General features: G+C 48.4%; 1 protein-coding gene across 2 annotated transcripts in view; it reads right to left on the bottom strand.

Moving 5' to 3' along the window:
- The window catches only part of XPO1 (exportin 1), a 960241-nt gene that overhangs the window by 215483 nt on the left and 721202 nt on the right, over positions 1–23556 (bottom strand). For both annotated transcript variants that reach the window (XR_013596235.1, XM_078649290.1), the window contains exon 19: positions 19436–19542. Coding sequence is in view for 1 of the 2 variants with exons in the window: in XM_078649290.1 (XP_078505416.1) it covers positions 19436–19542 (107 nt within the window). In the remaining variant the exon portion in view is untranslated. The remainder of the gene's footprint in view (positions 1–19435; positions 19543–23556) is intronic.

Raw genomic sequence — 23556 nt, 5'->3', positions numbered from 1 at the left:
TGGCGAGGGGTTAGTATTCCAATTCGTACGACACCTTACTCGACATGTTTTGATAATGTTATACCAAAGTTAGCATTCCACCGCGAGGATTATAATGCACTTAAGAGTATATGGTATAGCGTTATCATGGAACCGCTATTAGGACTTGGTTCCGCAAGCTGCAAACGGGCTCAGCTCATGCCAGAGCACCATTTCACATTATTCCAAGCACTCTGCCTTCAGGATTGTTAAGGCCTACCATAGGAGTGACTGATAGGAATATATGTGTCCATTTTAGGGTTAGATATAGGAATACTATATCTAAAGCAAAGGGTGATTACACCACCTTGCCCCAGCTGTCAAGCAGCCAGTTGTGTCAGTTTTGGATGGCCAGCCAGGGGTGGCATAATACATGCTGCAGCCCCTGGTAGGCCCTGTGTGCACCTATGCCCTGGGTACCTAAGGTACACTGTACAGGGGCTGATAAGGTGACTCAGTATCCAATTAGATATGTACCCAAGGTACATGGAATCCATTTTACAGAGAGAGCAGGGGGCCTGGGGTCCTGAATAGCAGGGCCCAAGGTCAACTAAGTCAGAAAACCAGCAAAACACCAGGCAAAAAGTTGGGGGCAACCATAGTCAGGGAACTACCTTCCTACACAGACTGCCTGGAAATGCCACCCCTTCCTCTACCAGGACGACGCTGGTAGAACTGAGATCTTCCCTGATTCTGCTGTGATGACCATTGAGGGGTTTGAACCCTCAGCTGGTTCTGTCTCCGGTCGTAAGGACTGTATTTTTTCTTAAAGTCCTTTCTTTTTTCGAGACCAACAGCCCTCACAGTATCGAGCTCAGTCTTCATTCGCGACATCTCATCGTCAGCATGAGATCCAAAGAGCGATTTTCCATTAAACGGCAGATTAAGTATTCGATGTTGTGCTTCAGGCATAAGACCCATGAGCCTTAACTAAGCTGAGCGCCTGGCACAGAGTCCATGAGCGTAACCATGCGTAGACAGGTCGGAAGCATCAGCAGCTGCGCTAATCACCTGGTTAGCCACTAGCCCACCTTCGTGAAGAATTTCAAGAAAATCGTGTGTCTTCTTTGGGAAGTTTTTCTGCAAAACGAGACATGGAATCCCATAGTGCGCGGTCATAGCGAACCAGTAAAGCGGAGGCGCTGTCGACTTTCATGTAGGAAGCAGAGGTGGCACACATTCTCTTCCCTACTGAGTCCATAGCTTTACTGTCTTTATCCGGCGGCACAGAAGATGACACCGCTCCTGTTTGATTCTTTCGTGCCGCTGAGACAATCACCGAATCAGGTTTTGGCTCCGACCTCAGAAATAACGGATCATTGTCCGGAGCCTTATATTTCTTTGCGATCCGAGAAGGGACTGCTCCCAAAGCTGCAGGAGTTAAGAACTTGTACTCCGCAGGCTCCAACAGACCTGGTACCAGAGGAAGTAAAGGCCTTGAAGATAACTTTTGATTTAAAGTTTTGAAAATGACGGTCGCCTTGGCAGTAGAGACCGGCATCTCGATATTAAGTTTCGCTGCTCCACGACAGAGAACTTCATTAAAGGTAATCACATCATCAATCGGTGATATCCTACTCGGAGGAGTTGATGACAGTGTCGGTGAATAGCCCCTCTTCGAATTTGTAGACCTTGTCGAGGATCTAGTATCGCGCCTCCTTGAAGAATGGCGACGCGATGATCTAGGAGAGGGTGAAGTCTGCCTCCTCACTGATGGAGACTTTCTCGGAGGAGTACGCTCACGTCTTCTCGGAGAGTGCACCAACTGTCTTGGGGACGATCTTGATCTTGAAGCAGGTCTTGCCGACACAGGTGACCTGGAATAAGACCTTGGAAGGTTAATCCTTATCTTCCAGTTTCTGATCTCCCCCACCCATCGTGGCGAGATATTAGTCGCTGGCTGAATAGGTGAAGGTGCTCTTGAGGGCTCTGGAGAGATTTGCACAATCTGCAGCCCAGGGGAGGAAGAGGAACTACCAGAAGACACACACAGTAGGAACCTTAGACCGGTCTTTAGACACCGTTCTAGGCCTCTTCGCTGCAGGAGACGCAGACGACAGCCTCCTCGACGTCGATCTCCTCAACGGCGATCTCCTAGGTGGCGACCTCCTCAGCGGCGACTTCCTAGACGACGATGGTCTCTTAGGCGTCGACATCATGCGCCTCGGCGGCGATCTTCTCGGCGTCGTGTGCCTCGACGCCACATGACTTGTGCTCTTAGACGCCGAAACCTCTACTGGCCGGTTCGACGTCGACGTCATGGCACCTCTCGACGGCGACCTTGACTTATGTTCCAAGCCTCTCGGTGGCGACCGTCGACGTCGATGAGACGACGTCGATGAGACGACGTTGAGTTCTGCCCTCTTACAGTCGTAGGGGAGCCAGACCTGGATCGCCTACGCTCATGCCTCTTCTCACCTTGCTTCGATGGCGAAATCTTCGACGACGAGGGATGCTTCGACGTCGACGGACGCCGCAACGGTGACTTCGATGCTGATTTAGAGCACACAGGTACCTTAGAAGATCTGTCCCTCGAAGTAGTAGGAGACCGATGTTTTCTCTTCTCCCCTCTGCCCTTGCGCTCTTTGTGCTGAGAAGGCTTCTTGGAATGAAAATCTTCTCTTCCACTCACAGTATCTCCTCTGTCATGCAGGGACTGAAGCCTGCTCTTCTCTCTCTCTCAAAGTTCAATTTGACAACTTGCTGCAGTGGTAGCAGAGTTCTGGCTTGTGAGAAGATGGTAGACAAGCTACACAGACGGAATGTGGGTCTGTCTTGGCCATTTTTTTTTACCACAGGCCGGACACTTCACAAATAAGGCCGGCATTATGACTGGAAAAATAGCCAAAAAACAGTAAAAAATTGTTGAATTAGTCAAATAATGACTAAAGACGTCGAGTAAAGACGAAAAAATTTGAGAAATACCAGAAGAAAGTGATAAAATATCACCAACTGGCGAGCTCAATGCTCCAGGATCCCCACAGAAGGAGCCGGAAAAAAGAACGGACCTGTCACCTGTGGTGCATGATGGGCGCCTGGAGGCTCATAGAGGTCTTAAAGGCACGGCGCCAAATTTTTCTGTTGTTACTATGCAGCCTATCTAGGCTAAAGCTGCCTCTATGATCCTGCCTGTTTTTACCTTTGAAAATAAAGGTTGTGTGTTTCAAAGAAACCCAGGGCAGTGTTTTCTTCTTTGCATTATCATATAATGTAATTTATATGTCTTTATTTATCAAATGTAAAAGTTTTACATGCAATAATGGCAGTTTTTGAGCCTAGTATGGTGTATGTTAGGCTGCATATGTATATGCATAGTATCTATATATATATGGTTATTTTATGCGTATTTATATGTATTTATATATATATACATGTAGATATATGCATATTATTGGCTATTGCTCCGGGGTCCCGCAAGTGGGCGGGACTATTCAGTGCTTATATGACTATTGATCAGTATCCCCCGGAAGAGAAAGGAGGCTTACAAGAAACAGCCTGGAGCTCACTCTAACGCCTAGCGGAGGTGATTGCAACCAAAAAAGCAATCTTCAAAGTCACCAAACGAAGAGGACAGTTGTGGAGAGGCTCAAAGGGAGGGGTCGCATGTGAATCTATGAAAGACACCAATACTGTAGAACCACAGTTTACAGGTAAGTAACTTTTGTTCTTCTCCAGTATTAGGGTGTCTTTCATAGATTCACATGCTTGAATAAGAATAGAAAGCAGTAAGCCAACATAGTCATAAAAGGCAATAAAGAAAAATGCAATCATAGAAATACACATATTAACATTGCATATTAGCACAAGAAAACCTTTTATGACAGGAGGCGGGAAGCACTAGAAGCTTACCTTTATTTGAAGAGATTTCGTAGCACTGCTTGACCCACAGCAGTGTCTGCAGCGTTAGCCGTCTCCAGACAGTAGTGCCTCGTGAACGTGTGCCTGCTGGACCACGTTGCTGCCCTGCAGATCTGATGTAGAGGCACTCCAGCCAACAGGGCAGTAGAGGATGCAACTGCTCTCGTCGAGTGTGCTCGCACCGGAGCAGAAAGAGGCTTGCCAGCTCATTGATGGCAGAAGGAGATGGCAGAGGAAATCCAACGAGTGATGGTCTGTTTAGTGACCGGATGTCAGTTGCGCATCTGTCTGTAGGCCACAAAGTTGGTTGGACTTTCGAAAGACAGCAGCGCGTTGGATGTAGAATTTGAGGCATCGCTTCAGGTCAAGAGAATGAAGAGTACGCTCAGCGGGAGACTGAGGGTCAGGGAAAAAAGTCTTGAGAATGACAGGTTCGTTAAGGTGGAAGTCAGATGGAACCTTTGGTATAAATTTAGTATTTGTACGAAGTACAACAGAATCCTTTGAGAATTGAAGAAAAGGTGGCTGAATAGTGAAAGCTTGGATGTCGCTCACTGGCCTGAAGGATGTAAGCGCGATGAGGAGGGAAACTTTCCAAGTAAGGAATTTCAAATCCGCTGAATGGATTGGTTCAGACGCCAAGCAGGTGGAGGACGCCGGATAGGTGGAAACATCCGGAACAGGCCTTTAAAGAACTGGTGAATGATCCGAGAGGAGTACAGAGATGTGAAACCGTCATGGCGAAAGCGGGAAAGTGCGGCCAGGAAAACTGAGAGTGGAATGTTAAAGTCCCGACTGTAGGAGAGTAGGGTCTGCAATCCTATGGTCACCCAGATTTTTGTTTTTTGCTTCACTGGTATACGACTTTCCCTGGCAGTGGGCCTGCTAATCAGACGCACAGCCTCGCTGTTCTCTCTCTAAATTTACAACCATGTACTTTAGGTGCATTTACCAATTGGTACTGGGCCACCTAGTCAGTCCCTGTACAGTGTACCTTAGGTACCCAGGGCATAGGTGTACCCAGGGCCTACCAGGGGCTGAAGCATGTATTATGGGACGCCTCAGGGCAGCAATCGCGCTGGTATAAATTCACCTTCATTCATTCATTCATTATGCCACCCCTGGCTGGCCATCTAAACAGACACAACTGGCTGGTAAGACAGCTGGGGCAAGGTGGTGTAATCACTCTTTGCTGTAGATATAGTATACCTATATCTAACCCCAAAATGGACACATATACTCCTATCAGTCACTCCTATGGCAGGCCTTATCAATCCTGAGGGCAGAGTGCTTGGAATTATGTGAGATGGTGCTCTGGCATGAGCTGAGCCCGTCTGCAGCTTGCGGAACCAAGTCCTAATAGCTGTTCCATGATAACGCTATACCATATACTCTTAAGTGCATTATCATCCTCGCGGTTGAATGCTAACTTTGGTATAGCATTACCAAAACATGTCGAGTAAGGTGTCATACGAATTGGAATACTACCCCCTCGCCAATTCTGGCGACGGGGGTAGCATTCCACCCTTCTAGAGGGACACAACATGTATGTAACTGTAACCCCGGTTAAAGTTAACTCGAGCCTTGGCATCACAAAATGGATGCTGCCACCACAGACAGAAGTCTGACCTCCTGCTGCTGGGAGTCCTTCCAGCGAGGGAGGCTTGGAAAAAGGGTTTTCTGCCTTGAGAGGTGCTGGCACCACCCCAGACAGGATCTTGTGTATTGGGTAGGACCGGCCTGAAAGGAATGAGACATGCCTGGGGCACACAAGGTGCCCTGTGCATACACCGGCTCAAACCAGTTGCTGGGGCACCCCTGCCCCAGTTCTGGCGCGAAGCCGGACAAAGGATAGGGGGTGTAACCACCCCCCTTCCTGGTCCCACCCATGGGAGGGACCTAGTCGTAGTGTAGCCCCCCTTTAGGAGAATAAAGGTAGTAGCTGGTCCCATTCCAAATTAGATTATCCTGAACAACTTTACAAGAAGAAACTCTGGACTTCGACGTTCTGCTCCACAGAAGACTGAAGAATCTCCCTTGTGGGCAAGGAGTGTCCACCCTGCAACTGCAGGCACCATCAAGCGTCCAGCGGCTTCCCTTTGTCGTCTTCCCTCGAGGATCCAGACTTCAGAGCCCGACGAGACCCGGATTCCCAGACCTCTCCGACCTCAACTCACATCTGCAGCACAGCTGAGATCCGTGGGTGCGACGAAACACGTGGGACCGGCCATCTTGAAAGAACCTGCACTTCGCTCCCGAGGTAAACTTGACCAAGTGCTTTGGGGATTGAGAAGCCCCAGCCCCGAGCAGCTCCTGCACCGAAGATCAGCCCTCCAGCTTCCACGAGATCTGCGTTGGGCCCTTCTGCCTGTTTGCAGCTCAACGCGTTGTCTGGTCACTTGCCGGCTGGCTAGTGGGCTCCTAGATGAACTTTGAAAACTACACTGCTGCTCTGGTTGCTCCAGACTGGCCCTTGCTCCCTTCCAAAAGAGGAGCAGCCGGACTCTCCTAGTCCGCACCACACGCCTTTTTCACTCACCGCGTGGGATACTTTTGCCAAGGCCGGTTGACGCCGAATCCGGAACAGACACCGCCGACAGCGAGAGCCTGCGTGGGACAGCTCGTGCCTCCATCCTGGTTGTCGAAGACACCTCCTGGTCCACGTGGCTGCCGAGTCAAGCGTCCACTCTTCACCTGATCGTGACGACGACATCTGGTTCCTTACTGGTTCCACTCCAGTCACTGGCTAGTGACTTTGAACATTGTCCCCTCTGCTTTCAGGTCTTCAGCATCCCTGATCCACCCTTGGATCACACCGGACATCTTCCTCCTGGTCGCCTGCAGCATCTTTTCTTGCAAGCTCCATAGACTTCAACGCAGAAACCCGACACAACTTCGCACCTATGCACCCGCAGCCCGTGGGTGAGGTAACAAGAGCATTTCGGTGCTCAAGGGTAGATTGACTCTCCTAGTGTCCAGATTCACTGTCGTTTGAGTCCTAAATAGTCAGGATTGTCCGTACTCACCCTTTTCTTGAACTGTACTGTCCATAGACGTTGTTACGCATCCCGCGTGTGAGTTCACACTCTGCACTCGCGTCCCGTGGGCCTCCTATTACTTACCTAAAGTTAGGATAGCGTAGTCCCAGCAGTCCTACAGCCTCTGGACAGCTCCATTCCTTCTATCGATTTCCTTATACCATTTACTTAGTATATGGTTTGTCGTGCCCCATGGGCACCATTGTAATTTTGTGCAACTTATCGTATTTTTCCTAAGAGATTGTCATGTGCTTAGCCCTCTGACCTCACAAAGAGTTCAGAGGTGTTATTAATAAACATACTGTTTATTTTCATAACAACCTGTGTGGTGTCCTTTCATCTGGTATTCAAGGGGTTATATGTGGTAAAACAGCTGGCTTCACATGCCAAAAGAGTTTAGCCTAAGACTGCTTTGTCCATGCTACCATTAGGATAGCTGGTCCATAAGGTGGACTTACAACCAATCACCATAAGGGTTGTTTGGACTGATACAAGGTGATCACTAGAACTAGTGAGCATCATATATATATCAGGCCAACTTCTCACACCGACTTTGCCAAAAGGAGGAAGAAAGGCAGGAATTGCTCAGAGGTGGCGAGCATAGGATCAATGCTTTCCGAGTGGCACCAAACACAAAACTGTTTTGATTTCAATTTATAGGTTTTAATGGTTGAAGGAGCACTTGCATGTGCAAGGACCTCTCTACAGTCAGGATGAATATTTAGATGGGCAAACTCATGGTGCTCAGGTTCCAAGCCTGAAGCTGGAGAGATGCCGGGTCTGGAAGCCAGATCTGTCCGTGGTTCATGGTGAGAAGGTGAGGCAGGGGGCGAAGAGGGATCGGATCGCACTGGGAAAGAAGAAGAAGAAGATCCGTGAACCATAGTCAACGCGGCCACCTGGGCGCAATCAACAGGATGCGACATGGTTGTGCTTTCATTCTGTGTAGGAGACGAGCAACAAGAGTGATCGGCGGAAAAGCGTATGCGAATTCTTTCGACCAGTTGATCGAAAATGCATTCCCGCTCGATCCTCTGTGGGATGCCAACTTGCGTAGCGTGGGCATTTGCGATTGAGTGGTGTCGCAAAGAGATCCAGATACGGTTGGCTCCACTTGCGAAACACATAGTCCAGAGTTGGCTGATGGAGTTCCCACTCGTGGTTGACTGTGGCAGATCTGCTCAGAGTCTGCGAGGGCGTTGGAGATGCCCGGTACGTGAACTGCAGTCAAATGGACTCGATGCTGTATCCCCCATTCCCAGATCGGCTGTGCTTTTCTGGTGACCGTCCTGTATCCTACAGACGCGGTCGCTCCCCCACGCTGCTCCTCACCCTGCAGCCTGGTATCGTAGCACATCGCTGCGGCGCTTGAGGAATCAATTTGCTATTCATATTTACTAGACTGCCTTAATTGCTTGTTTGTCTCTCATAGCGATATCATAGCGCGAGAATACCTTTATATCTGCTAGACTGCCTTAATTGCCTGTTGGGTCTTTCATAACGATATATTAGCGCGAGAATTCCTTTATATTCGCTAGACTGCCTTAATTGCCTGTTTGTCTTTCATAACGATATCGTAGCGCTAGAAAACCTTAATTGCCTGCCTCTCATCTCATACTCGGGCACATTGCAGCTCTTGATCGCCTTGACTGCTTGATTAATTGTTTGTTTTCAGACATCGTATGGCTAAATTGTGTAGGCGCGCTGCTATTACAAGTTATTTCGCCTGCCCGTAAATTTAAAGGTGCCACTGTCATATACTCCGCATTGGCTTCTAGCTCGTTTCTGGCTGCCCGCCATTTTATTTTTTGTTGTTATTGTGTGACCTCCGGCCCGGGTCTCCGCCCCGCTCCCGCCTCCCAGCTGACCCTCCCTCGCCCCTCCCCCTCCACTATCCACTTATGTCACACGTAGCTGCGCGCAGCGTTCACGCGCAGCGGTCGCGCCCCAGTCGCGCCGAAGGTGCGCCAAAGGTAAGCCCGTCAACGCCCGTCTGCGCCCAGAGCCAGACCCCCTGGTCCCCGCTTCACCCATCCTCCCCGCATTACATACGACGCCTCCTCCCTCTTTGCACTCAACCCCAGCCGACTCACTAACTGCGCCCAAGCAGCACCAGGACACACCCATGGACCCTTCACCTGCCACTCCTGCAAATTCACCTGCGTCAAGTCCCAAACCAAATCCACAAACACCAAACAGAGAGCCAACACCAACCACCTCAAATGCATCCTTCTCAACACCTGCTCGGTTCACAAACACGCCATCGACCTTTGGAATCTACTCGACACCATTTCTCCGGACATCGCCTTCATAACAGAAACCTGGATGAATGCCTCTTCAGCTCCAGACATCACCATAGCCATCCCGGACGGCTACAAGATCATCCGTAAGGACCGCCCCATCCAAACAGGAGGAGGCATCGCCATCGTCCATAAGAACACCATCCGCGTCTCAACCAGCTCAGTTGACAACCTCGCTATCGCCGAACACCTTCACTTCCAGATCCACACCGACCCCAAGTCAACACTTAGGGGCACCCTCCTCTACAGGCCACCAGGACCCCGTACAAAATTCAGCGAAGACATCACTGACTTTATCACCCCACACGCCCTCCCTTCGGAAGAATACATTCTACTGGGAGACCTCAATTTCCATCTGGAAAAGAGCGACAGTAACACCACCACCCTTCTGGACAATCTCGCCAATCTCGGACTCAAACAACTTGTTAACACCCCCACACACTATGCAGGACACACTCGACCCTATCTTCACTTCCAGCAAGCATATCTCCTTCACTCATACCACACCCCTTCATTGGACGGACCACAGCTGCATCCACTTTATTTACAATAAGACCTCGATCCACAACCACCCTCAACCAACTCTGCGAAGAAATTGGAACAAAATCACCATCGACCAGATCTCATCGCTTCTTCAAAAACCCCCTGCCTATTCAACGAACCCTAACCAAGCCGCCATCAACCTCACACAATGGTTAACCCAAACCGCCGACAAATTAGCACCCTTGAAAAAACATCACATCAAGCAAGGAAGCAAGAATGCCCCCTGGTTCAACGATGACCTTAAGAAATCCAAGAAGCTCTGTCGTTCCCTTGAGAAAACTTGGAAAACAGACCCAAACACTATCACCCAAGCCGCATTCAAAAACGCCACCCGCAACCACCACCAACTAATCCGGACAGCCAAGAAATCAGCACTCAAAGACCGACTAGACAACAACGCCCACAACAGCAAGGAACTTTTCAACATCAAAGAATTCACCAACCCCACCGCCAGCTCTAACGACATCACCCCCTCTCAAGTCCTCTGCGACTCCCTTGCCTCATTCTTTCATGACAAAATCGCCGACATCCATAACAGCTTTGACAACCAACCTGTAAACCAGTCCACCCCACTCACCTCCAAACCATTACCTCCTCCGAATATCCTCTTCGAATGGGACCCAATCACCACAGAAGAGACCATTCGCCTGATGAACTCCATCCACTCAGGATCCCCTGCAGACCCATGTCCCCATCACATCTTCAACAAAGCAGACTCCATTATCGCACCCCATCTCCGAGATGTCATCAACTACTCCCTTAACTCCACCACATTCCCAGAAAGCTGGAAACACGCCGAACTCAGCGCCCTTCTGAAGAAACCCACAGCTGACCCCACCGAACTCAAAAACTACCGCCCCATCTTGCTCCTCCCATTCCCTGCCAAAGTCATTGAGAAAGCCATTAACAATCAGCTCGCCACCTTCCTCGAAACCAACAAATCACTTGACTCCTCACAGTCTGGCTTCCGAGCCAAACACAGCACCGAGACCGCCCTCATCGCAGCAACAGACGACATTCGAACACTACTGGACAACGGAGACACAGTCGCCCTTATCCTCCTTGACCTCTCCGCAGCCTTCGACACAGTCTGCCATAGCACCCTGATACTACGCCTCAGAAACATCGGAATTCAAGGAAAAGCATTGGACTGGATCATTTCGTTCCTCGCTGGAAGAACTCAGAGAGTCCGCCTCCCCCCTTTTAAGTCAGAGGCCACCGAAGTCATCTGCGGCGTCCCGCAAGGATCATCACTCAGCCCCACCCTCTTCAACGTCTACATGAGCCCCCTCGCAACCATCGCACGTCAACACAACCTCAACATCATCTCCTACGCTGATGACACTCAGCTGATCCTCTCACTCACCAAAGACCCAACCACCGCCAAAACCAACCTACACGAAGGGATGAAAGAAGTAGCCGAGTGGATGAAGCACAGCCGTCTGAAACTGAACTCGGACAAAACAGAAGTCCTCATCTTAGGCTCATCCCCTTCCGCCTGGGACGACTCTTGGTGGCCAACGGCCCTAGGAAAAGCCCCCATACCGACGGACCACGCACGGAACCTGGGCATCATCCTGGACTCCTCACTCTCGATGACCAGACAAGTCAACGCCGTCTCATCTTCATGCTTCAACATCCTACGCATGCTCAAAAAAACATTTCACTGGATCCCCACCGAAACAAGAAAAACGGTCACACACGCACTGGTTACAAGCCGTCTGGACTACGGAAACACCCTTTACGCCGGTTCCACCGCGAAACTACAGAAAAAACTCCAATGCATCCAAAATGCTTCAGCCAGACTCATACTAGACATCCCTCGCACAGACCACATTTCCGCTCACCTGAAAGACCTTCACTGGCTCCCCGTCAACAAGAGAATAACGTTCCGTCTCCTCACCCACACACACAAAGCCCTATACGAACTTGGACCGGATTGTGTCAACATGCGCCTTTCCTTTTACACCCCCACCCGCCAGCTGCGTTCGTCCAACCAAGCCCTCGCCGCTGTTCCGCGCATCCACAAAGCCACCATGGGAGGAAGATCCTTCTCCTACTTAGCGGCCAAGACCTGGAATTCCCTTCCCATCCACCTCCGCCTTACTCAAAACCACCTAGCCTTCAGAAAACAACTTAAAACATGGATATTCGATAAGTAAACCCCCCCCCCCCTTCCTCAAGCGCCTTGAGACCCTATGGGTATGTAGTGCGCTATATAAATTCTGACTTGACTTGAGAGCAGAAGAGATTTCGTACCGCCTTGCTTGTTGAGGTAGTGCATACTGGTGGTGTTGTCAGTACGCACCAAAAGAGACTCTCCTTCCACCAGCAGTCGGAAGGACTTCAGGGCGAGAAAGATGGCCAAGAGCTCCAGACGATTGATGTGCCACCTGCGTTGGTCCGCAGTCCATTTGCCGTTGACTTGACAACACTTCGAGGTGTGCGCTCCAACCCGCCAAGGAAGCGTCCGTCGTAAGGGTAAACTTGGGGGCAGTCTCCTGAAACATGCGCCCTGCTGCGATGTTGGGAGGGTGAGACCACCATTTCAACGCTCCCTGAAGTCGAGGGGTCAGGGAGACCTTGTCGTTGAACGTGCCTGAGACTTGCCGCCATTGTTTGTCCAATTCTTCTTGGATGACTCATGTGCAACCTGCAGTTGGGGATCAATGGTATGCAGGACGACGTCATGCCCAGAAAGGATTTCAATATGCGGACAGAAGCAGACTTTGAGCGTAGAAGAGCCACTAGTTTGAAAATGCGAGCTTGGCGCTCCAGTGAAACAAGCACCTTTGCCAGGTTCGTGTCTAATAATGCTCCCAGAAAAATTCTTTGCTGTGCCGGAAGGACATGCGACTTCTCGTAGTTGATAGAAAGACCCAAATTCTTGTAGACTGACAGGCAAGTCTGAGTGTTGTTGTGCCGCGAGAAAGGTTGGGGCCTTAATCAGGCAATCGTCTAAATAGGGGTAAATTTGTATGCCCTGTAGGCGTAAATAAGCCGCTACTGGAGCCATGATCTTTGTGAAGACCCTCGGAGCGGAACGAAGGCCGAAAGGTAGAACCTTTAACTGAAAGTGTTTTTCCCTACTCTGAAACGCAGGTACTTTGTGATTGTGGTGGATTGGCACATGAAAATAGGCATCTTGGAGGTCGATTGTGGAGAGGAACTCCTCGGGGTTTAGGAACTGTAAGATTTCCAGAAAAGTCAGCATTCGAAAAGTTTAAGACTTGAAGTACTTGTTGAGGGCTCGGAGGTCTAATATCGGGCGCCTCTCCCGATTTCTTTTTGATGAGAAAAAAATGGGGAGTAAAAACCCGTCCCTTGCTGTAATTGAGGAACCACTTTGACTGCTCCTTTTTTAATCATGACTGCAACATGTGCAAACAGTTCCTTCAAGTGGGCTGGAGGGGGACAAGTTGGTGGGCGGTTGGGAGGAAACTTGAGAAATTCTAGGGCGTGGCCTCTTGAAATCACATCCAAGACCCAACGATTGGAAGTTATTCGTGACCAATTTGAAAAGTTTAGAGAGATTCGACCTCCAATTTGCGGAGTAGGAAAAGACTTGATGTTTCGAAAGTCATTTTTTGTTGGAGGAGTTACCTCCTCTGTAGGAGGATTTTCTCCTGTATGATCTGGATTCGCTCTGTCTAGACTGAATTTGGTTGGAGTAACGCTGCCCGTTGTCACCGTAGGAACTGTATTGGGAGGAGCCACAAAAATTGGAGGATGTGCCCCTGCCACGTGCTCCACGAAATGGTCGCTTCCGGTATTGGAGAGAACCTAGGGTGCGAGCAGTGTCTATCTTTTTTGATGGACTCCAAGGCGTCGTCCACATGCTTGCCGAAGAGGGACTCTCCATCGAAGGGCAAGTCGAGTATTTTTGCTTGCACCTCCGGTCGAAAGGACGTAGCTTTAAGCCAGCCCTGCCTCCTTAAGACTGCAGTGCCTGCCAGTTGCCTGAAACCAGTCGAGGAAATATCAATTGCGCAGTCTATAATTTTAGATGAAATTCTTTCACCCTCTAGTAGGATCTTTTGTGCCTCTGCCCCGGAGGATTCAGGAATCAGGACGACCAAAGCAGCGATTTCCGACCACATTTGTCAGTCGTTATGGCCGAGGATGGCTAAAGAATTTGCCGCCCTTACAGTTGTCGCAGCCATCGTGGAGAATGTTTTGCCGATGGTGTCAAGGCGTCGACCTTCCTGGTCCGGCGGCGATGTTTAAGGAGAAGCCTGATTCCGTGACCTCCTTTGGGCAGCCTGCGTAATGACAGAGTCAGGTTTTGGTTGAGAAACTAAGCAGGCAGGTGAATCCTCAGGAGCCTTATACTTTATCAATGCGTGGGAGAACGGCCGGAACTGAATTAGGCCGTTCCATAAGTTTGAGCCCTTCCGTCCAAATGAAATCAATGATTGGAATGGTATGCACCTGTTTCAATGGCTGATCTTTGAAATCAAAGAAAACAGTCTTCTTGCCCGACTACCATAGGCAAGTGGAAACGCTTGGCTGCTCTCGCCATCAAAAGGTGAAAACCCCCAATGTCCACTGGAGGAGATGCCAGAGGAGAAGCAGGAGGAGGCGATGGAGTCGGAGCCTGGTAGTTGTCCCAATTCGCCAGGGCAGCGTCATCATTCTGGTCTTTATCGGTATGATGGGCAGCATCATCATTATCAGGGTACTGTGGAACTGGTGACCGGGCTGGTGCGACCTGAACGGACGTCTGTACAGAAGGAGGCGGTGGAGAGGCCTGCGAAGAAGGTGGGAAACTACGATTGTAATCATCCAGCATGTGTTGAAGATTAGAGATCATAGACATTGGTATCTGCGCCATAGGAACATCATGGCCAACATAAGGTGTGTCATCGGGAACTGAGATGCTTGACTCTCGGTCATCATCGTCATCATATTCTTGATATTTGATATGTAGCTCCAACGGGCTACTGGCAGCACGGAAGTTATCATCCGCATATGAGCCATCGGAATCATCGTCGTCTTCTGACGCAACTAGTTGAGCTGGTGGACCTGAGCGAGGCTGCAAAGGGCTCAAAACCAGTGGAGCTGGACGCTTAACAGTAGTAGCCATCACTACTGTGAATGTGGTTGCAGTCGCCAGAGAATATTGATCCGTCGAAGAGCTCGTCGTCGACGTAGTAATCGAGGGCTTCGTCGATGATGGTCCTGGCGCCGACAAAGATGTTCTTGTTTCCGTCGATGAAGCAGAGGTCTTCGTCGACAAGGACACTGGCGTCGACGAAATCTTCAGCGTCGACAGAGGTGCCGTCGACGAAGCCGTCGTCGAAGAGGTACTGGCAGTCGACGAGACCACCGTCGACTGAAGAGGTTGTGTCGACGAGACGACGAAGTCTTCGTCGACGAATGACGCTTAGGAAGGTTCGTCAACTAGACTGATTTCTTTGCCATCGTGGAGATCTTAATAATGGAAGAGATAGGCCATACCTCCTGGACCATCGTGGACAGAATGCTGGTCGTCGAAGTTGGCATAACATCGACGGCAGGCGTGTCGACGACCTGGCACTCGTGTTAGAGGACGAGGGCACAGAGGGGATCTGCTACGCCAGAGAACTAGGTCCTGCAGGCGTAGAGGCCGGCAGATCACGTGGGGAGACTGACTTTGGAGCGTCCACAAGCTTCTTTTTAAGAAAAGGAGATGGAATGTACATCTCAGACCCACGCTTCAGAGAGGTCTTAGATTGGCGAGAAGACACACTCTCTATATCAGACACAGGGTTGTCTGAGGTCTTCAACCTCTGTAGCCACAGAAGGAGACGGGCCTCTCTATCCTTTAAGGTTGTAGATGAAAATTTCCTGCAGAATTTGCAACTCCTCACCTCATGATCCGGGTACAAGCAGTAGTTGCATTTTTTATGAGGGTCCTCATAGAAAAGAAAGTTTTCCACAGGCAGAACAGGGCCTGAATAAAGACTTTTTTGTAGTAGACATGTTCTTGAAAGTTGGAAGTAGAAGAAAACTGAGCAGAGCTCACGGAGACTCCCTTCACACGACGTGCGGTAGAAAATCTGAGGGCTTGAGCTTCTGAGGAGAAGGTTCTAGAGGGTGCTACAGCCTGATTGGCTGGAATGTGGACTATTATAATGACATGGATATGTTACTAAAGTGAACTCTCCCTCTATACTTTCTATGGGCCAATGTTGTTCTATGGTATTTTAAAGTTTTTACGTTTTATTATTCTTATTATAGATATATTTCTATATGTATATATATATATGATATATTTCATGTATATATATTACTACTATTTTACATACCGTGGGACTCCGACTTCGACGACGGGGAATTAATCAAGCATGTGAATCTATGAAAGATACCCTAATACTGGAGAAAGTGGGTTTCTCTTGCACGACAACCCCCCCCCTTTGCTGGATTTCTGATGCACTCTGACTTGATGAGCTCTGGGTCCCTGCCAATCAGGCTCCCAGGGCCTTTGTTTTCCCCAAAACCAAATTGGCATCTCTGGCCACAGGTCAGCCCCTGGCACATGGTACCACAGGTACCCAGGGCACTGTGACCAGGGAAGACCTCTAAGGGCTGCAGCACATATTGTGCCACCCTTAGAGGCCCTGTGCCCTGACACACACACTGCCTTTGCAGGCTGCGTGTCTTGGTGCATAACAAAACAGTTGACATTGCCCACATCCCTGTGTGCCATGCCCACAAAACACTGCCCTGGCATACCTCAGTCACACTTTTAGCTGGGTGCCCTATGCCAGTGGTGGTTACAGGTGTAAGCTTTAGGTCAAAATAATACAGGATCTTCATCAGGAAAAAAGGAGGGGGGCCATAGTTAAGGTGGGCCTTAACTAGACCCATCAATGGGGAAAGCTGCAGGCGGCTCAAAGGTATCACAGGGTGAAGTAAATTGTAGGCCTGACAAAGTAAATAATGGCAGTCAATAGATAGGCTCCATTAAGCTCATCAGCAGCCTGCTCGAATTTGAAGGAGTGAATGGCCATTCCCTGTTGCTCTTGCCCTATTGCCAGCTATGCCCCTTCGGTCTCCGTGTCTTTCTTCTGCTGCATTGTCTTCATTGTGCATCAGGCATTATTTGAAACTTTACGTCTACCGACATTTCAAGGAGCTTGCGCTTGTTTGTAATCCAGGCTACATTCTGTTTCTTTCCTTCTTGCCGGCAATCTGGGTAAGACGTTCACAAACTACAAACCTTCACCAGATGCTTCTAGGGCATATGCACTGAAGGGTCATGAGGTGTGCAGCTTCCTTCCATGCTTGTGTTGACGGCAAAGTACTGACCCTTGTTTGGAATACCCATTTTATTCATCTGTCCCAGACTGTTCAAATGTTATTGTTAAATTAACCGTTAAACTCTACCCCTTTCTTGTGGCACCTTTCTTGAGGGGTCTTGGTCTTCAGCAGTACCATCCGTCAAAGGTTAGTGCAGCAACTAGAAGCAAACCATAAACACTTCAGTTGTCAGCTGCTGTTTTCATATTTATTTAATATTTTCATAATGCACTCATTCCACTTTGGAGGTCTTACAGAAGGTAAAGAATGAAGATGACCAGAATCTATATGGAAGTGTAGTTCACTGACAGTTGTTGCCCTTACTTGGTAACCCACCCACAGGCATTTATGAAGAGATGGGTTTCAGCCTATGCCAGAAATGTAGAAATTCAGGTTTGTTCCGGGAAGATAGATGACTGTTTGGTGAGCCTTTTACGTAGAGCGGTTCTCAGTGTAACCATTTCTATTTGGCCGGGCATGCTTACCAGTAGATTGTGGGTACTGTAGGCACATGAAAAGGTGATGCATGGTGCTGTCAATTGTATTGTTAGCTAAGGGCACTCAAAGGCATATTATAAATTGTATGCGTGTCCCTCAAGGCACCTGAAGGGTATATGGAATTACAAGATAAGAAAACGCTTTCTGTTCAAATGTTTTCAATTTTACTTTCCTCCCTCCTGTGCTCACTTACAAAGTTGACTATGTAGAACAGGCTCCTCACTTGTCATCCACCCTCCAAAACAATCCGACCCCGTGTTTGTGTGAACCGTGGTGAGATGATGGAACACATTTCCATAAAGTTTGCACAATAATCATCACTTATTCTCTGAATTCAGTGGCCCATACCGCATCTCTAACTAGCTAAGCTACAGACTTTAGCACCCCTGTCAGTCTCTAGTAAATGGTACCCCAGGCATCTAAAATATTGGTACTAAAGAGGGTCCCTCAGGGCTGCAACATGTATTGTGCCACCCTAAGGGACCCCTCACCTAACTCATGCAGACTGTCATTGGAGGCTGCGCAACATGATGCAAACCATAAGTGAAATCATGACATGACCCTCCTGTGCCTCATGTCAAACTCACCTCATCTAATATATGCAAGTCACCCCTACAGGAGACCCTTGAGCACTAAGGTAGGGTGCATTATATTTAACGTGAGGACATATCTGCATGATCAGATATGCCCCAGTGAAATCTAGATCTTTTTACTAGATATTGCAAGTGAGCAGGGAAGCCACCTTAAGGTATGAACTCAGGACTGGTAAAAACTAGTTTTTTCCCGTTACATAATGGCTTCACTAACAAATATGGTGTTTGGTATCAAACCCCTCGTATTAACCAAACACGGATTCCAATGATTGATTTATTGATATGCACCCAAAGGGCACCTTAGAGGAAAACCTACCAACCACTAGTGTAGCGGATGGACTGTCCTTATCCAGCCTTCCACTACAAAGTTGTTTGACCCTCAGGGGTCAAACTTCTGTAAAAGAATCAGCTGCGCTTCATCGCAAGAATCATTGGCTCTGATAGAGGCGCGAATTAAGTGCAAAGCACTCTAACACACAGATATAAACAACAAAGGGGCCAGTAAGATTAGGAATCTGGTGTGCCAACATCTTCCCAGCAGATGTCGGCGGTCAAGCTTTGAGCGCCTGCTAAAAAATAACCAGAATAAAAAGGGCCAGATGGGGGGGGTGTTTAGAAAACGGGGACTGGTTTCCCTCAAAGGAGAGGCTGCCAACCTCCCCTGCCCTGAGCAGTCTGGCACTAGGACCGGCAAGAAAATAAGCTAGGAGCAGGCTAGGCACACCTCAAGGGGCCCAAGCCTGCTGTGAACACAACTTTAGAAGTCCACCATGTTTTGTGTGGCGGAATTAGGAATTCTGGGACAGTGTGATGCCCGCTCCCCAAAGGAAGTGGTCATCTGGGGGTGTGGTGACCCTAGGGCTAAGTGGTCCATTGGCTACTACCCCTCAGCCCCCTAAATTGAGTATTTTAGGGGACCTCTCCAGATACCAGGACCTCAGATTTCTTGGGACAAAAAAAAAGTGGAAAGAAGATTGCAGATATGAGAACGGAGTAGCACAACTGACTTGGCGTCAACCCTGCCAGCTGCACCGGACCCTCGTGGTGCAACAGATATGTCCTACCGCTGTGCAGACCGTAAGAAACTAAACCGGGTCTTTGATGGGGGTGGGGGGGCAAGCTAGGGCAGCCAATTCCGTGTTAACCATCATCACGGTCAGTCCCTGCTGTACATGCAAACAGGATGTCAGAAAGGTGTCATTCTTATAAAGGGAGAGGGGGGCACCTTAGGGCATGCCGTCTCAGGTCAAGTGCTGCAGATAAAAAGTAAAAACATTTATTATACTAAAAATATGTAACTTACCATTTGAGGATCATTGGATCGGCTCACCCATCCGGAAATAAGTTTCAAAGTTTCCCTTTTCACAGTTCGCATACTTCTGATCAAAGGCTGTTTTGTAACCATTTCACCTGCATAAAAACCATAGCCAGGTTTAATCCGTATATTTCACATATAGTCTCTCTATATACAAATCTTTCTATATATCTATATAATCTCATCAATAACCTCAAAACTACTTGCATCTCAAGCCTGCATTACTATTAATTCCAAGCTGCTGAAATGTCAATTATGGGACGTCCAAAATTTAACAATGGTCACAGTTCTATTTACAATTTTAAGAATGAGAAAGCATAGGCATCCAGGCCTCACACCTGGAAATCCATCAACATCTTTATACAAATCGCATTCTTGCCATCTTTATAATATTTTTAGCAACTGTGCAATACTTATAGATTGCATACCATTAGACAATGGTTCCTTGCATCCCTCAAATTGCCTTACTTATTTATACAGCACTCAAATTGCCTGCCCGTGCAAGTAGGTATATTTTTCACTTTCACAGAAATGCTCATTTAAGTTATTAATATTGACTAATCTGGCCAATATGGGAGAACAGGTTTATTATGAATACAAATTTATTTTGGTGAAAAGGCACGGATTATAAACATTGTACGTACCTACATGTAGGCTATGTTGGCCTATTTTAATGTATTTTTCAATTAAGAAAAAAGGTAAATAAACTTTAAAACTTAACTAATGAAAAACTAAGCAACTATTTCAATGCATTTTAAAGGGAAAGAAAACAGGATAAAAAGACAACTTGGACTGCAACCTCAAGGTGGAAAACGGACACTGCTCTTCTAATTGACCCAGAAACACCAAAACGGCCTACATTAATGATTCCCCCAGTTAATTTGGATAGACACTCAGGATCGTGATCTTATTATACATACCACATTTATGTTCCTCTGAGAAGAGCTATTTAAAACCTCAATGAATATTACCATTAATGAAGCCCTCCATCCTATCACTCAATAGAGGGGAAAGCCCACCATCTAAAAAGCATAATAAAACAGCAACAGGTTAACCAAGTGTCAGCCATAATAATGTAACCGATCCCGTAAGAAGGCATGACCCACTTTAGTATTTGTTCTGAAGTCTAGAATCAATCCAGAGAAATATCTAGTGAATGTAGGACTAGATCTCCCAAAGCCACCTTCCAAACATCCAATAGAGGAGTATTTTTAATAGGGCAATAATAAACTACCTCCATTAGAATCAAGTTTAGGTCTAATATGTATGAAACTGGGTTTTTGTTACAGTAGTCCCCCCACATTTTGCCTGGTATTTGATGCAACTTGACGTGAACTGTGTTCCTGCTAACCAGGTTCCAAGTGCCCATATTCTTTCCCTTAAACCAGTTTGCTGGTCACCTGATCCCTAACTGACCAGGTCTTTAGCATCTCTAAGTTCCTAGACAGTGGTAGCTCTGATACCTAGAGCATAGGTACTAAAGAGGGCCCCCTCAGAGCTACAGCATATATTGTGCCAATCTTAAGAGATCAAGCACCAACCCCAATCGGACTGCCACGACAGTGCCCTAAAAAGTGGATAAAACATGGCAAACACCCTGTGTGCCATGTCCCCCAACACTGCATGCAGCAAGCTGTACAGCCCTAAGGCAGGGTGTGGCATATAACATGTGAGGACATAGCTGCATGAGCAATTGTACCTTGTGCTGGCCAGTTCAATTACTGACCGTACAAGTAAACAAGGACGCAATATTACAGTATGTACTGGGCACTGGTCATAACTAGTTTCCCGCTACATAATAGCTTCACCGAAACCTATAGTGTTTGGTATGAAACACAATGTATTATTAAACCCACACTGATTCCTGTGATGGATTTATTAATACATGCACCCAGAGGAACCCCCTGCAAACGTACAGTACACGTGTTGGCTGAATGGTCCTGTCCAGCTTGCCACAACAGAAGTGCTTCTAATCCCCCTGAACGTGATGAACCCACACTTTGAGGTTTGGAAACAAGGCCTGCTCTGGCAGAAAGCGTTACCTTTGTCACTCATGATGATTAGTAATCGGTATATCAAGGCAGAAGGCTTCGATAGCCTACACCACCTGTGATATGCAAAACTGGATTCCCCAGACAGGTAAAATGCCGCCCACTACTCAGGGCCCATTTTGCACTAGGACAGTGACAGGTAGCTAGTCACGAGGACTTAACCCTTAGGCTAGTACCACCGGTAAGGTGGCTACCTGAAGTGAACATGCCTAGGAAAATTCCACCATTTTGGTGTTTGGTGGAATTGGGTCATCTGGGTCAGGGCTATGCCCACTTCCTACAGTAAGTGGTCATATAGAGGGTGTAGTCACCTTAAAGGTAGGCAGCCCATTTGCCACTACGGGACACTTCTTGGTATGCCCCTAAATACAGTATTTAGGTGGCACCCCTGATGCCAGGACTTCTGATTGGACGAACCAAAAGAATAAGTGGACTGAAGTTTGCAGCCCCGAGAACAGAGGAGCATAACAGACTTGGCGCCATCCTCCTGTACCCAACCTTAGTGGAGACAACAACCCGTCCTACTGCGTGCACACTCCCAAGAAAACCGTAGGGCTGCCAGTGCGTCGTAAATCAGACAACTCCCTTGGAGTAAATGAGCTATGCCCCTGCAAGCATCAGAGAAACAAGGAACGGTTCAATGTCCTGCTGCTCACCCGGACTGCTGATGCTACAGCTGCCCAGGAAGAAGTACCGGACACCTTGCAGCAGCCAAGGCTTGTGTCCAGTACGGACACTGATGCCTAGGAAAACCAACCTGCCTGTCGAGGGACTTCAGGTACATGGAGACCCACATCATGAGTGGCCCAACAGTCCTGTTTGTCCCTCTTCAGCAGAAAAAAAGAGTGAGCCTCTGTCCGCTGCCACCAGACATCACCCCACCCAACCGCCGGAGTCATAGGCAGGGGACAGTGGAGACCGTCTAAGGCTGAACTGTGGGTTGCTTGGGTTTGACGAGACTGGACTTCTAGTCATCACCTGCAGCTGTTTTCTGCAGGCCCCCTCCAACTGCTTGGGACTCCAGCACGCGTCCAGACGCCAAAATACACCACTGTACCTGAACCAGACAGCTCACCGAGACGTGGACTAACTATGTGATTGAGCATCCTCAAAAGTCGAGCCCCCTGTGGGTAACCACTTTGGGAAGAAAAGAATGTTTAGGTCAGAGGACAACCTTGTCCGGATTAACAGCAAGGAAAGGAGGCTTAGAAGACACAGCCTGAAGCTCAATCACCCTGCGAGTAGAGGTGATGGTAACCAGAAAAGCAGTCTTTAGAGTCAAGGGTCTAATAGGACAATTATGTAGTGGCTCAAAAGGAGGGCACATAAGATAAGTCAAAACAAGATGCAAGTGCCACTGGGGCATTACGAAAGGAAGGGGAGGAAAAAGGTGAGTAATGCACTTAAGAAATCTATTTACAATAGTGGACTTGAAAAAAGAAGGCGGATCAGGAAGGCGAAGAAAGGACAAAATGGGTGAAAGATAGCCTTTAAGAGTGCCCAGAGCAGAGCCCTGCTGGGCCAAAGAACGCATAAAGAGGAGAATGTGAGAAAGTGCCCTCTTTCTGCATTGTATGCCCCCACTTTTTGATGAATTGCCGATGTTCCCTGACTGAGTGTGCCCTGGGCTCATGCTAATCAGGTACCCAGGACCTAGATTCCTTCCCTAAAATTGCATTGAAGCTTAAACCCAATTGGCATCCCTGGCCACAGGAAGGCCCCTGGTAAATGGTACCACAGGTACCCAGGGCACTGTGGCCAGGGAAGGCCCCCAAGGGCTGCAGCACTTTTGGTGCCACCCATAAAGGCCCTGCACCTTTTTCACTCACACACTGCCTGTGGCGGCTGTGTGTCTTGTTGCAGAAAAAGAGTAAAGAGTGGACATGGCACACATCCCTGTGTGCCATGCCTACACTCCACTGCCCTGGGTCAGCCACCCCTCCAGCTGGGTGCACTATGCCAGTGGTGAGGGTACAGGTGCATAAGCTCTGCACCCCCACAATGCCCAAGTCCATTGTTAGGCATTGTAAGTGCAGTGCTGCCATTAAGAGTATACGG

The sequence above is a fragment of the Lissotriton helveticus genome, chromosome 6, assembly GCF_964261635.1.
Source record: "Lissotriton helveticus chromosome 6, aLisHel1.1, whole genome shotgun sequence".
In the NCBI taxonomy this organism is placed as follows: Eukaryota; Metazoa; Chordata; class Amphibia; order Caudata; family Salamandridae; genus Lissotriton; species Lissotriton helveticus.
This window is presented reverse-complemented; position numbering and strand designations above follow the sequence as displayed.